The sequence below is a fragment of the Anabrus simplex genome, chromosome 4 (assembly GCF_040414725.1).
Source record: "Anabrus simplex isolate iqAnaSimp1 chromosome 4, ASM4041472v1, whole genome shotgun sequence".
Taxonomy (NCBI): Eukaryota; Metazoa; Arthropoda; class Insecta; order Orthoptera; family Tettigoniidae; genus Anabrus; species Anabrus simplex.
In genome coordinates, this window is record NC_090268.1 from 242548849 (window position 1) to 242562949 (window position 14101).

At 38.3% G+C, this 14101-nt stretch overlaps 1 protein-coding gene across 5 annotated transcripts in view; it reads right to left on the minus strand.

Annotated features, from left to right (window-relative positions):
• The window catches only part of LOC136871840 (eukaryotic translation initiation factor 2-alpha kinase 1), a 292614-nt gene that overhangs the window by 75326 nt on the left and 203187 nt on the right, over nt 1–14101 (minus strand). For all 5 annotated transcript variants that reach the window (XM_068227225.1, XM_068227223.1, XM_068227224.1 and 2 more), the window contains one exon: nt 6610–6865. In XM_068227225.1, the coding sequence (XP_068083326.1) occupies nt 6610–6865 (256 nt within the window). The remainder of the gene's footprint in view (nt 1–6609; nt 6866–14101) is intronic.

A 14101-nucleotide genomic window follows, 5' to 3' on the forward strand; every position in this document is an offset into this window, starting at 1 on the left:
ATGTTCACAGTTACACACAAAATCGAAGAAGAAACAAAGGATTGGCTCAAAATTAATTACAGAAATTATTGATTGGTTACCTTCAAAACTGGGGAAAAGGAAAGATTAATATTGCCAACCCACAAATGAAAGAACAAAATTTAGTAAAGAACAAACTTATGAATACAAAATTTCTTCAAATAAAGTTCTTCCACTTTGGACCAGGGTGCATGGTCATAGTTTTTTAGTAGAGACATCTATAAGAGAATGTCCACACTTCTTGATCAATGGAAAACAAAACAAGATGAAATTCACACAGTACTGACAACTTTGTGATCACAAAATTCACGGTAGTGACATCTTCAGAGAAAACTAATGAATGGATCCAGTTTTTTAAAGTTCAGGGTTTCTCCTGTAGAGGATTTATTGGTGCAACATTTAAAATTGCGGCATAAGGGTGTACCGCCCGGTACAGTTTGAAACAGTGTTTTTCCTTACTAATACATAAGTACACATTGCACTTCTTACAACGGGATCATGTTCGACGTGCGCACTCCTTTAACCGACACATTGTGGCTTGCTTCAGATCATTAACTATTGGTCAGTGGTCGTACCTATCCATCCGTTTATCTATTGGTGGTAGTGCTGAGTACTCGACTTTCTTCTGGGGAGGCTCCTCTTCCGCATACAAGTTATCATTCTCTATAACTGGACCAAGGGAAAGCAATGATTCACCAACTTGCATTCTGAATTCTAGCAAGTCCATGACTTTGTTTCTTGGAATAGAACTCTTCCTGCAGTCATCCCTATATTCCAGCCACACATTTGTAACAGCCATATCTTTTAAATGCAATGATACCTTGAGTGTCCATTTTCTTGTTTTTATCCAAGCACGATAGTACTCCAACAACTAGTCATGGATATCGACACCTCCCATGCTTTGATTGTACTTACTCACCGTACAAGGACAATCCACATCATCATACTTTTGCTCCTTTTTGTTCCAACGCTTCACACTTACCACTGGATCTGCCCCAATGACATGATGAAGCCATTGTTACGCACTTTGAATCACGCCATTTAACAGCGACCACCTGTTCATAACTTCTTACGTATGACTGCATGTCTCCTTGCTTCATTTTATTGTCAGGGCTGAAATGCACGTTCTTAATTCTGTTGGTCATTATTGTACCAGTTGCATGGAACTTAAGCTCTCTGAGCCTATCCAGGAGTGGTATTGTGGTGAAGTACCGATCAAAATACAGACAGCTCCCCTCTGACACTGTAGCCGCAAGTCGAATTACTACTGCAGGACCTAACCCTAATTGTATCTTTCTCTTCCCCTGATAAAATTCAAAATCAATGACTAAGCCATAGGTGGTTGTGATTACAAAATTTTTCAGTCCTACGGGTCTGGGTTTGTTTTTAACATACTGTTTTAGCTTGCACCTGCCAGTAAAAGGGACCATTTGTTCATCAATTGAGTACGAACTTTCTACTCGAGGAAGTTGAGGGCATTTTTCTCTCACAGAAGTTATAATTGGTTGAACCTTCCATAGTTTATTGCCATTTTCATCTGTAGGTGGCAGTGCAGTATCTACCCAATGAAGACATGTCCTGAGTAGAAAGAATCTGTCCCTAGATGTAGCATTGGCAATTACTTCTCATTATTTAATTCCATTCTTCCAGTACATGTGAATCCTTGGGTATGGAATGCAACCCATGAACAAATGCATCCCAAACAATTTCTTAATTTCAACAGCAGAGGTGCACAATTCTTAGCCCTTTTTTTCCAGACAATAGAGGTTGGTGTAGTCAGCAGCTGAGTCAAATAATTGGTTGGTGAGGTACCGTTCATAATACTCCAGGGGTGTTCCAACCAGGGAAGAGTTCTAAAATTGAAAAAGAAAAAGGGAAATATTTAGTCCTCAAAACAATAAAATTAATATACAGCTGCTTGAAACATAATACTTAATATGATTTAATATCTCACGTGCAGTTGTTGGCTTGGTGGTGAAACTGCAATTTCAGGAAATGGCTTTGCTTTCCAAACATCAGACCTTTTGCGAGAACTAGTGGGTGTGGTAGGATGTTGGTCAATATCTTGTACGGTAAGCCTAAACATCTGAAGACTGCTCCTATCATTACATGCTTCATCATCATCATCATCATCATCATCATCATCACCACCACTTTCCAACAGCTCACCCTGGACTGAAGTCAATGTAACTGGAGGGTCCCAATCTGCATCATCTTCATCACTGACAGACTGGTCGGAATCAAAATCTTGTAGTAATCGAGCAATTTCGTCATCATCAGGACAGTTTACACCTAGAAATTAAGTAAAATGTTTAAAGTACGCATAAACAATACAAATGATATCATATATGAATGTGAAGTTTGTATATTAAACTGTTACGATAGTACCAAGATAATATGTGACCAGAAGAGGTTATGTATAGATTTGTAAATGGAATCCTAACGCACACAATTGTGTGAGTAAATATTTATAACTAAACAGAATAATCTCTGAGCACTATATATAAGAAATAACATACTACAATCTTATATTAAGGTATTTATATTATAACCTAGCTGTTAACTTGCTGCTATAGCAATTAAGAATCTCATAATTAAAGTTTACCTCGAGGTCGGTGGTTGCTGGCAGCCATGTTGTCCACAGATGAAAAGTAAACAGATCTCACAACTTCGTGGAATAGAAAGAGAGTTTCATATTAGAGTTCCATGTAGCCAGTTACCCGCACAATTGATGCGGACTGGTCTTGGGCCTAAAAGCGATCTCTACTACGAAATGAAATTAAAAATACGTACCCACACAATTGTGTGGTCAGGGATTGAAAGGGCTAGGGAGATAATCTGAGAATGCCTAGGAGGTATAGGTGTGCCAAACTTCCTGATTGATAAAGGCGCTATAAAAAAATGCTTTAGCTTTGTCTGAGGACGTGATGGAAGATCAAATTCGTGTGAAACCAAAAGCCCAGCAGGGAAGTGTCTTGTCACCACTACTGTTCATCATTGTCATGGATCAGATCATAAAATTCATCAAAAACATTGCAAAGAGCTTAACACTCTAATATTTGCAGATGTTGTTCTGATGTGGGGAGAAAATGAAGCAGAAGTACAGGAGAAACTAAATACTTGGAATGGCAAATTTAAAGAATACGGTATGGACTTAACATCAGTAAAACAAAAACTGTTGAAATGACTACCAACAGGAAAGGCACAGATTCAAACAGGTTTTGTGAGGAAACGCTGTTAAACATCTGTTTCTAACTTCAAATGCCTTGGAAGTATAATTTCAAAAGAGGACACTGTACCGGGTGGTACACCTCCATGCCGCTAATTCAAACTTTGCGCCAGTTGAAACTCCTCTTCTGGAGGAAGTCTGAACTTTATCTACTGTGTTAATTTTCTAGTTTCTCAGAAGATGTCACTACTTGTAAATTTTGAAGTTTCTGAATTGGGTCGTTTTCGATGTATTTTTGTTTTGCCTGTAGTAAGAAGTGAGGACATTCTCTTCCAGATGGCACTTCTGAAGAAATACAATTATGCACCCTAGTGCGAAGTGAAAGAACTATGTTTCTGAAGAAATTTTGTGTTTATAAGTTTGTTCTTTGTTAAATTTCTTTCAGTTATTGTTTATGTTGGCAATATTAACCCCTTCCTTCCGCCTGGTTTGAATTTAGCCAATCCCGAATTTCTTTAATTAATTTATGACCAATCAGGTGTATCTTCTTCAACTTGGATATGTTGCTTAACCCTAGCCAATAAAATTCTTGTGGGAGGTTGTTCTCATTCCTGAAACGCCTCGAACTTTCCGCGAGAGTATATAAACTGCTGATTTTTGGGTCTCCGCGCCACTTCAGTAACATCTATCAGTGCGTAAAGTATGTAGCAGGGGGCGGAAAGCGCCTCTTTCTTCGGGCAGCAGTTCAGCCACCAGGTAATGGCCGTTTAATAACTTCTTTTCTTGTCAGCTCAGCAGTTTAACTCTCGGGGCAGGACCGAAGCCTTTCCACCATGTAACTTTTCCCTAAAATGTAAAGACACTTTGTATCAATTCTATCTTTTAAAGTACATATTGGGATAGAGAGTGCTTAACCCTCTCGAGCTCCCACTCATATTGCATTGAGGTGAACTTATTTTCACAACCGTTTCTTCCTTAACGTAATGTAAATTGTCTTCTCATATAAGTCACCTCTTTAGTATGGGATTAGCCCTTGCATTAACGGCCTAGTGCCAAGTAGGTTTTAAACAAAATGTATTAGGAGTGCAAGAACGCCTCCTCTCAAGTTGGTATTTTGGAGGCCATATAACTGACCTGTTTCCTTATTTAATAGGCCTCAGTAGGTTGGGTATTTTTTTTTTACCCCTGTTTTCATGTCCTTCGAGGACAACTTAAAAGTGGAGTTTGGTGTGGCCTTTGATAGGCCCGAACTTAAGAGCAGGTAGCTCTTTCTTAAATTTTGTTTCTGCGCGCCTCGAGGAGGCTTTACAGTGTAATTGGGAGCAAGTGCTCCTGGGCATGATTGGGGTCTTCTGCCCCTTTGTTGAATTGTGTATATTGTAAAGTTGGGCTTATAGCTCAAGAATTGTGTGTCTGGCTCTCGGAGTCCAAATCCTGTAATTATTGTAATTGTACATTTTCGAATTGTGATTCGGCTACTGAGTACCTGTTCTATTTGTTATTTCTTAATCTTTAAAAGAAAATATAACCTTGTTAAATTTTATCTTAACTTTAATTTCGTATTTTGGGACCTGTTCACCCCCGCACCTTCTTTCACCTCTGCCGTTCCACAGATACCTCGGAACAAACACAATAAACCAAGAAATACTTAATAGGACTCACAGAGCTTTTCAATTTTATTTTCATGTGAGAAATCTACTGTGGGATGATAAAATACCCCAGAAAGCAAAATTGACCATGTTTCATATCTACTTCATTCCAATTCCCACCTATGTACTCGAAATATGTACCCTACATAATAAGGCTAACGAGTAAAATCTATCAACAGAAATTAAATTCATCAGAGCAATGAACCAAAAGAGCAAAAAAAAACTAGAAATGAAGCAAACGGGAAGGGAGCTGGCATCAAAATACCTGTTACCGAGCTTATAGGAAGATGCAGGCTACAATTACTTTGACAGAGAAATGAAAGGAGAGAGGCCAAAGAATCAATGGATAGATACAGTGAGGTCAGCAAGAGGAATTTCAAGTGGGAGGACAGAGGAACAGAAACTACACTTTGACAGGACAAAGTGGCGAGCACTTGTACACCACACCCAGAAAACTAGAGCTGGAAAATGATGATGATGATTAGTTTAATAAATAATAAAAGGCTGTTCAATGGAGATTCAATTTCAATGGTACGTAGTAGAAAAAAATTGACTAATACTGTACATGAAAAATAAAGGAGGGAAACTGGACATCACTGCAATTAATCTGGAGAAAACTTTTGTTATGGAGAGTAGAAAGGCTGTCATCTATTATGCTGAGTCAAGTCAGAATATCAAGGAAGTTGATAAGAACAACAGAAAATACATATTCAGAATTTATATATTATGTCAAAATTACAGAACAGGTTATCATTGATGAGATATTCTCAAAATCGGGTCTCAAACTGTGTTGTAAATTGTCACTATTAATATTATTAATATCTTCCAAATGAAAGGCAATGATAAAGGAGATTCTCCATGTCTTTGAGAACGAAGATATTTGAGACCTGATCTTCACAAATGATATCCTTCTACTCACACAAATATCAGTCAAGATTTAAAACGCTATTAACAAGAGAGGAAAATATTTTAAAGAGTGGAACCTTAAATTTGAATCACAAGAAATCAGAGTTACTGAGTGAAAGAAAAAAAAAAAGGAAAAAAAAACCCTGAGATGATGTGGACATAGAAACTGTATTAATGAAGACAGAATATTAGAAATTGCAAATGACAGAAAGAGGAGCTCAGGAAGACCAAGACTAACAAAATGAGAGATAGATGTACATGTATGTTGTCATTGCACCTCAAAATACCGTTATGTGACAATGCTGATGGGAGAAATACTGACCCAAAGCATATACATCACTTAGAATGAAAATCTGTCGATACAGTTCAAGCAATACTGAACCGTAGATGATAGAACCTTTCAGGTCAGAGTTCTAAGCTGAAATATTATCACATAGCAGATTTTCTAGGCACGACGACGATGTTAGCTCTGACTCGACCTGGCAGCATTCGACAAGGGGCAATGATAGAAATGATGATGACCTGGCCACCAAAAATAGAGATCTAGGTCAACGTTCTTCGCAAGTACTCATCTGCTGTACTGAAACATTAATATGAGCATATACTTCGTTCTTTATAATACAACAGTAGAAGCAGAAGGTCAGTATTTCAAAACATTGGTTATGGATATGCTAAACATCACTCACAATTCTTTTTTCACAATGGAAATTAATGGAAATGTTTGCAATCTAACCCATACTTCCTTTCTTTAGGTTCAAGTGCACAATTTCTATTTTGTTCTTGAGCAGGTAACTCACCACTTTTAGTGTTCTTTCAATATTTGCCTATTTAGGTCAACAAATGAAAACATAGTTAAATTATACTTACAGAAGCTAGATCAAACTGCTGTAATGAACTAATCTTCTCATCATACTGAAATTTACAAAGAGCCCTTTTTGATGAACTGCTAGAACTGTATGACTGCCTTCCTTCATTTCTAATACTTTTGCCACAACTTTCCAGATGTGTGGATTCCACGCAACACTGGACATCACTTTTTACCATAGGTATATCTGATGAACTCTCTTTGAATACGATACCACCAGAATCCTCTTCACTTTCAACCGTACTTATAGGTTCTTCCCTGAAAGAAAACATAATATAACTGTATTCTCAAGTAAGCGATACAGTCAATAGCTGAACAGAAGGTAAGAATAGTCTAATAATTAATGCTAGTGGAATGTCATATTAAAAAACTGGGAAGAGAGGTAAATGTCATGAGGGAAATTTTGTTTACAAAATACTGTTTCATACTCTATAGATCACACATGCAAATTAACTTTTTACCATTGACCACAAGAAAACTCAGATTTCATAATGGAATCCCAGTGACAAGTCTGAGATTTTGAATGAGTATTGCTAGTCATCGTCATCGGTTTACAGTTCCAGTTTTCCACTCTCCTCTGTTCATACATTTCCTGTTTTTTGTATCATCATCCATTCCCCTAGTTGCAATGTAAGTCTTGACCATATCCATCCAGCATCTAACTTGGCATTTTCCTTCTACCTCTTTCCAAATGCAGTCAAGCTGTTCTCATAGGTTTCATTCTTATCACATGTATGAACCACTGTAATCTAGATGTACCGACTCTGCCTAGTACAGATGTCTTAATCCCAACTTGCTGCCTTACCTCCCTATTTCTTAACGTGTCACTACAATGAGGTATGAAGTAGCTGTTGATCATTGCTAATTTTGGATTTCTTTAGAATCTTAACATCCAACAGAAGGGTTCTCACTATCTGGTAGAAGAGGGAGTTCTTTTTCACCCTTGTGGCTAAGTTGTCTCTGGAGAATCTACTGCCACAGCAGGTGAAACTGACTACACTCTCAATGGGTGGTCTGAAAGTTTGATGCTTGCTGGTCGTCCATCTCTGCTCATCGCCATCACCACCGTTTTAATTTTGCTAATTCTGAGGTTGAATTCAAGAGACTTGGCCTTCACAAGTCGAGTCTTGCCTACACCTCATAGTACAATAGCATCTCTGGTCATGAAGGAGTGTCATTAATAACACCACAGAAGCTCCAGCCTCATCAAGTATTCTTAGGAATTAATATAGGAATTAATACTGGCACCAACAATCCACATTATCATACTGGAATCAGCCAACAGAAGAAACCCAGCACACACTTTGCAATCTAAGCCTGCCTGGCAGATCCTTAATAGGATAAGAACTGGAATGACTAAAGCCAAGGTTACACTCAAAAGATGGGTTTATACACAGAATGCTGATTGCGAATGTGTTGCAATTCAAGATCATTCATGGTCCAAACTACCTTCTGAAAACCCAACGTGAACAGTTCATTACAGTCGGTAATAAAGCTATTGTGGCTGCTTTATACTGGAACACTTTCAGACTTCCAGTATTTGAGGATACCTGAATATGATCATCACGTCATCTTCTGTTTCTCCCCAAATGTCATCAGCAACGGCAAATGTGTTGAGTTGGGGAGTTGTAACTTCTGCACTAGTATATGTGTATATTTTCAATAATAATAATGTTATTTGCTTTATGTCCCACTAGCTACTTTTACAGTCTTTGGAGACGCCGAGGTGCCGGAATTTAGTCCCGCCAGAATTTAGTCCTGCAGGAGTTCTTGTACGTGCCAGTAAATCTACTGACACGAGGCTGTCATATTTGAGCACCTTCAAATACCACCAGACTGAGCCAGGATCGAACCTGCCAATTTGGGGTTAGAAGGCCAGCGCCTTAACTGTCTGAGCCACTCAGCCCGGCTGTATATTTTCAAATAGTGCATTTGTTTCCAGTAGACTGAAACAAGACCAACAAGTCTGTTCTGTGTTCCAAGAATATACGGCAGTTTTTTAAACCAGAACCAAGAATTTTTTAAGGCCAAGTAGTTTATGTAGATTGAAACAAGACCAACAAGTCCAAGGTAACAAGACCAACAGTCTGCTCTGTGTTCTACAAACACACAACAGTATTTAAACACAGAACCAGATCTTTCTTAAAGTGCAAAATGTTTCATGTCATTGTGAGCATAATTTGTCACTATGTTTTACAACCCACTGATATGTTTTTAGGCAATTGCCATTATGTCTATAATTTTATTATGATGTCTTATGTCAACCAATCGAGAAGTATGTAGGCTACCCTAATGATGATTGTTATCAGATTTCCCTTGATTTGATATTCTACAAGAAGTGATGATGACTCTAAGGGAGTCAAAACCAGTCTTCGCTTAATAAACGGAATATATTTTACAATGTGCTGAATGGTGGAACATCCCTCAAACTCTATTATATTAGTTATACGTTGACATGGAAATGAAAATCATAACCTATGACCTGTACAGTTAGTGGTAGCCAGAGATAGGTTTTATTTTTATTGAGTACCGTCTGCTCGTATCTACCCGAAGGTCTGTTGCTTCCTTCCTTAATTTTACTGTGCACTGTATGGTATCAAATTGTTAACAGGGTGAAAGAAGAACATAGTGTTAAAAAGGTGTAAGATATTACTGTAAAAGAAGTGCATCTTGGTTAACATCCTAATTATTTGTTTCATGTAAATGTCATCGGGGAGTGTTCTGTCCTCTTCTCTCTCATAGTGTGGGAGACTGATTTGGTCTATGTACGAGATGTTGCTGATTCTCTTCCCGCTAGTAATGTAATGGTGTGTGCTGCCTCCCAACCTTGCTGTTTTCAGGTGCCCTGTAATTTATTTGGACGCCACAAATTTATGTTATATAAATCGTAAAACTACTGAGTTATAAGAGGACTTCACCGTCGTGTTCACATTATCACATTTTATTATTATTAACACACACACTCATCACAGAGTAAAAAAGTAACTAAGTACAAATACAAAGAATACATAGACATCTCATAGTTGACATAACCACTGTCAATCCGCGACATCCTCCCCATCCTGGTCTATCTCCAAAGGGATGATCAACTGCACTGGCTGAGTAATGAGCATGTTGTCAGGCTGCCGCAGAACAACCATTCTTGCACGCCCGTCTCTCCCTGGGCGCATCTCTTCTATCCTCATAGGCAACAATTTTTTGGTAAAGAGACAAAGTCTCTCATAGTGCATTGGCACTGCCGGTGGCTCCAAGTAGCCTACGCAGTAACCGCCACGGTTTACACTAGCCACCGTCTTGGTGGCTGTGCTAGGTACCAACTGAAGAGCCCAACCTAGCACACAAGGGCAAAACGCTGGCAACCAGGAATGAGTTAGCTGGAAAATTTATAATGTCCAATAACAGACCATTTATATTGGTATTCTTCCACATATGGCGGGGTCTAACGTCTTCTTGGAGAAGGACGATGTCTCCGATCTTGGGCAAAGGTGAAATGATTGCGCGGCTCAATGTTATGTCATACACTATTGTGTCAATGAATGGTTGCCAGGGAGAATGTTGTATTAAAAGTTCAAGATCATAGCTTAGTTACTCCTGAGACCTGTATAGAATCTCTATGATGTGGAAAGTGTTTGTAGAATATTTTATTTGTAAACCATTTTTTGGTATACTTACTGTATGATGTGTATTCCCTTTATCTACTTAAGTAACTACTAGAACAGTCCAGAAAAGGTTGTGACGTGGATTTTTAGAACAGGGTGTGTTAGCTCCTGTCGGTTGTGGATTCTAGAAATATGTCCTTACTAATTCTGAAAAATGGAAAGTTCGTGTTTAGTGTCTGTACATGTTCCGGAATATTGTATAAACATCGCGACTGCATAACGAGTTGTGATCGGTGAATCTGGGTGGTGATAGGCAAGCTCCTGTACTCTGATTGGTCACTTGGTAATCGCACCAAGGCCAGACTTCCCTTTTAAGTGAGCAAAGCAGGATTTCGTGGTCTTTGGTTCTCTCGTCAGTCCTGCCGTTTTGACGCACATCGGTGTATCCTCGCTCCCAGGGGTAAGCATGGTTGATTTTTGTTCCCCTTTAATTTACATTTAATGTTTCGCTGGTGTTATCACATAGAAGTTTGCCCTACTCGCCACTGTATTCCTCAGATGCTTTAGAAGGTACGTTTACTTTCTTTTAAGCTTGTATTTGTATCTTGTGTGTCTTCTTAACCCGAAAATCATATTGTAGAACTTGTTTTATGCTAAGATATATTTGGTTAACTTCTTGGCTTATAGCAACAATCTTGTCAAACATCGTCTAATCTTGTATTCGTAAATTGTGTGGATAGATGAATATGTTCAGAAGTTACCTTGTAATGTTGATATTTTGAAAACAAGAGATCACCATTGATTTTTCTGGAAACCCGCAACCTTCGCATCTCTATGGCCTTTGGCAGCTTTCCCAGCCCCCGTTCCACATTCCTTGTTTATAGTCGTCAAGCTGCCCAACCTGATATTTGTTTGTGTGTATCAGGCGCAGTTCATTTGATGTTTATTGCATGTCTAGGGCTTAAGGTACCGTGTAATTTGATTTATTTTCATCCCTTTCTACTGTGTATCGTTTAACCGCTGAAAGACCGGTTACAACTCCCTTTGTTCAACAGACAGCGCTAGTGTTCTACTTGAGTGCTGCATGCATAGATCTCTCTGGAATGGAAGCCGTTACAGATATTTTGACGTAGGTGGGGTTTTATTTCTTGTTACGAGTAATATCGTAATTCCTTCGATTTTCTCATGCATTAAATGTTCAGGAAAAAATAACCAATCTACGGTTAACACTACGTTTACTGTAATTTTGTTTTGTCTTATCTGTTTCGTTTGAAGTTGTGGCTAGTTCGGCGTGGGTGATCCTGCCTTCTCCTCAGGGATGTGTAGACATGTCGAGATTTAAGTCGCTCAACATCCATGACCGTGATGTGAAAATCCTCTTCTATTCTCTTGTGTCGCGTTAAACTCGTAATATCCCGGAGGTTTTGGCAGAAAATTTATGTTATATAAATCGTAAAACTACTGAGTTATAAGAGGACTTCACAGTCATGTTCACAATATTACATTTTATTATTATTAACACACACACACTCGTCACAGAGTATATATATATTTATTGAACGAATCAACGACTTCCCGCAATTACGGGTTGCCACAATGGACAAAGTAAAGCATATCAGGATAGAGAAAGTTTTTATCATATAGAAATATAGTGATAATAAGGATTTCTTAGATTATGGAGGTCCGAACAGGTGAGATTTCAGGATTTGTACTGATCCACGTATGGTGGTGGTAACTATTCTTTCAATGCTGTTGATGGGCAGGTCGAACTTTTTCCAGAATTCTACGAACAAGGCAGGTATTGTGCCACGAGCACCAATCATTAGGCCGATAATCTCTACTTCATTCAGCTGGTATTTATTTTTGTAGAACGGAATGGTGGGCGCGTAGATGTTCTGTTTTTCAAGATGAACTTCAGTAGACTGGCCGACATGGTGCTCGAATCGGATAGTCGGATCGATAATGAAGCCTTTCGTGTCGTTATCTTTAAAGGCAATTATGTCAATTCGTCTTGTGCTCCCTGTCGTAGACAAACCGTGGACTTCTTCATATACACGGAAGTTTTTGCTACGGAGTTCTTCTGCAATCAGTGATCTTATCTTGTGGTGACGTGAGTTTCTCAGTACTTCGCCGTAGGGGCAAGAACCCAGGACGTGAGCCAGTGTTTCTTTCTCTCTGACGCATCTGCGACAGAGGTTTCCGTCCTGAGTTCTGCCCGGGATAGTTCGTACTGCAGAAACATTCGATGTCATCTTGATTGCCTCTCGCCATTCGCTACAAGCAAGTCCCTGGTGATGCCTAATCCAATTATTGACCGGTGTGTACTCTTTATACAACTCTACACCGATCCCCTTCTGAGGCAAAGAGTAACTATATACAAATACAAAGAATACACAGATATCTCACAGTTGATGTACCTAATCAATGTCAATCCACGACATCATACCAGCTAATTTGTTGAGTTATTGCATGTCATTAATTATTTTTTGTTTGATATATCATGGCCGTTGAGTTTAAAATGATTGAATAACTAATCATTGAGCATGGATCAGTTGGCTCAGGGTCATGAGTGTACCATCATTTGCAGCGAGCTAGGCATCATTCGTGCTCGTTATTTGTCTTGTATTTCTACTGCCCAACTGTGAAAACCGTCTACTATTTCGGAATGCGAATTAATTTAATTTTAATTGAGTTATTTAATTTGATCATTTATGTTGCGTGTGAAGTTCAATTGGTTAACTGCATTATGATTGATGGCTTGTACTCAGGGCTTATTATATTATCTGTTCTGACATTATGTATCGGTTCTCAGACTTAATGTTGTTATTTCCTGGCATTGTGCTTAGGCAGTGAACGTACTAAAATATTATATGATCATCTACCTAAACTAATGTTATCTATTGCATTAGTGGCTCTCCATGCCACCCTATCCTGTGCTAACCTTTTCATTTCTATGGAACCATTACATCCTACATCCGCTCTAATCTGCGTGTCATATTCATACCTTGGTCTACCCCTACGGTTCTTACCAACTACACTTCCTTCAAAAAACCAACTAAACAAGTCCTGGGTGTCTTAAGATGTGCCTTCGACATCCTTGCATTTTAAAGTCAAATAAATATGAAAGTTTATTTGTTCCACCTTTTCAATACATAAAAAGAATTTTTAAAAAGAATTAAAACTGTAGGGACATGTTTTGCTCTTTAATTAAGAGCATCATCAGCCTATATCTCAAACTGAACGGTAAATAATCAGGTACCTGATAGTAATTAAATGAAATATAAATGTGAAGATGATGTTACAAGTGGTGAGCGAAATGGTTGACAATAGTTTAAATATTAAAATATGGATAGTCGTAAAATTTATACACCCTCCTGAAAGTCCTTGTTTAAATATAGCAAATAGGTGTCGTGTGGAGGTTGAGGGCATAATAGAAAACTAATAGATCCTAAACAGATTGATTAACACATTAATGAATGAAATGTAGCTGACAATTCCAAATGGTGCATTAATACATTGCTCGCTTCAAGTGAGGTCTACGGTAAATTGCTAAGTTGAAACAAGAAGAGTAGTAGAGAAAATTTATCAGTGTTAAATATTTCGAACGTGGGGAATAAATCAGAGTGTTCAGATCCAATTCTTGAAATTTATAGCATAGACACACTTCTGTGGTCCATTTTAAGTGAGGTTTATAATATTATGTTAAGAAATAAAATTGTAGTCCTCCAGAAGTCCGAGAGAAGAAGGGTGCTTGATGGTAAGTGGCTTGTCAAATGGTAGTTGGAAGGAGTAATTTGTGTAGAATTGAAAGAGAAATTAGGATTGAAGTCTGAAACAAAAGGAGAATTGTGTGTTAAAGAAAGGATTTTAAAGAAAGAAGAGTTTAAAGAGAAAA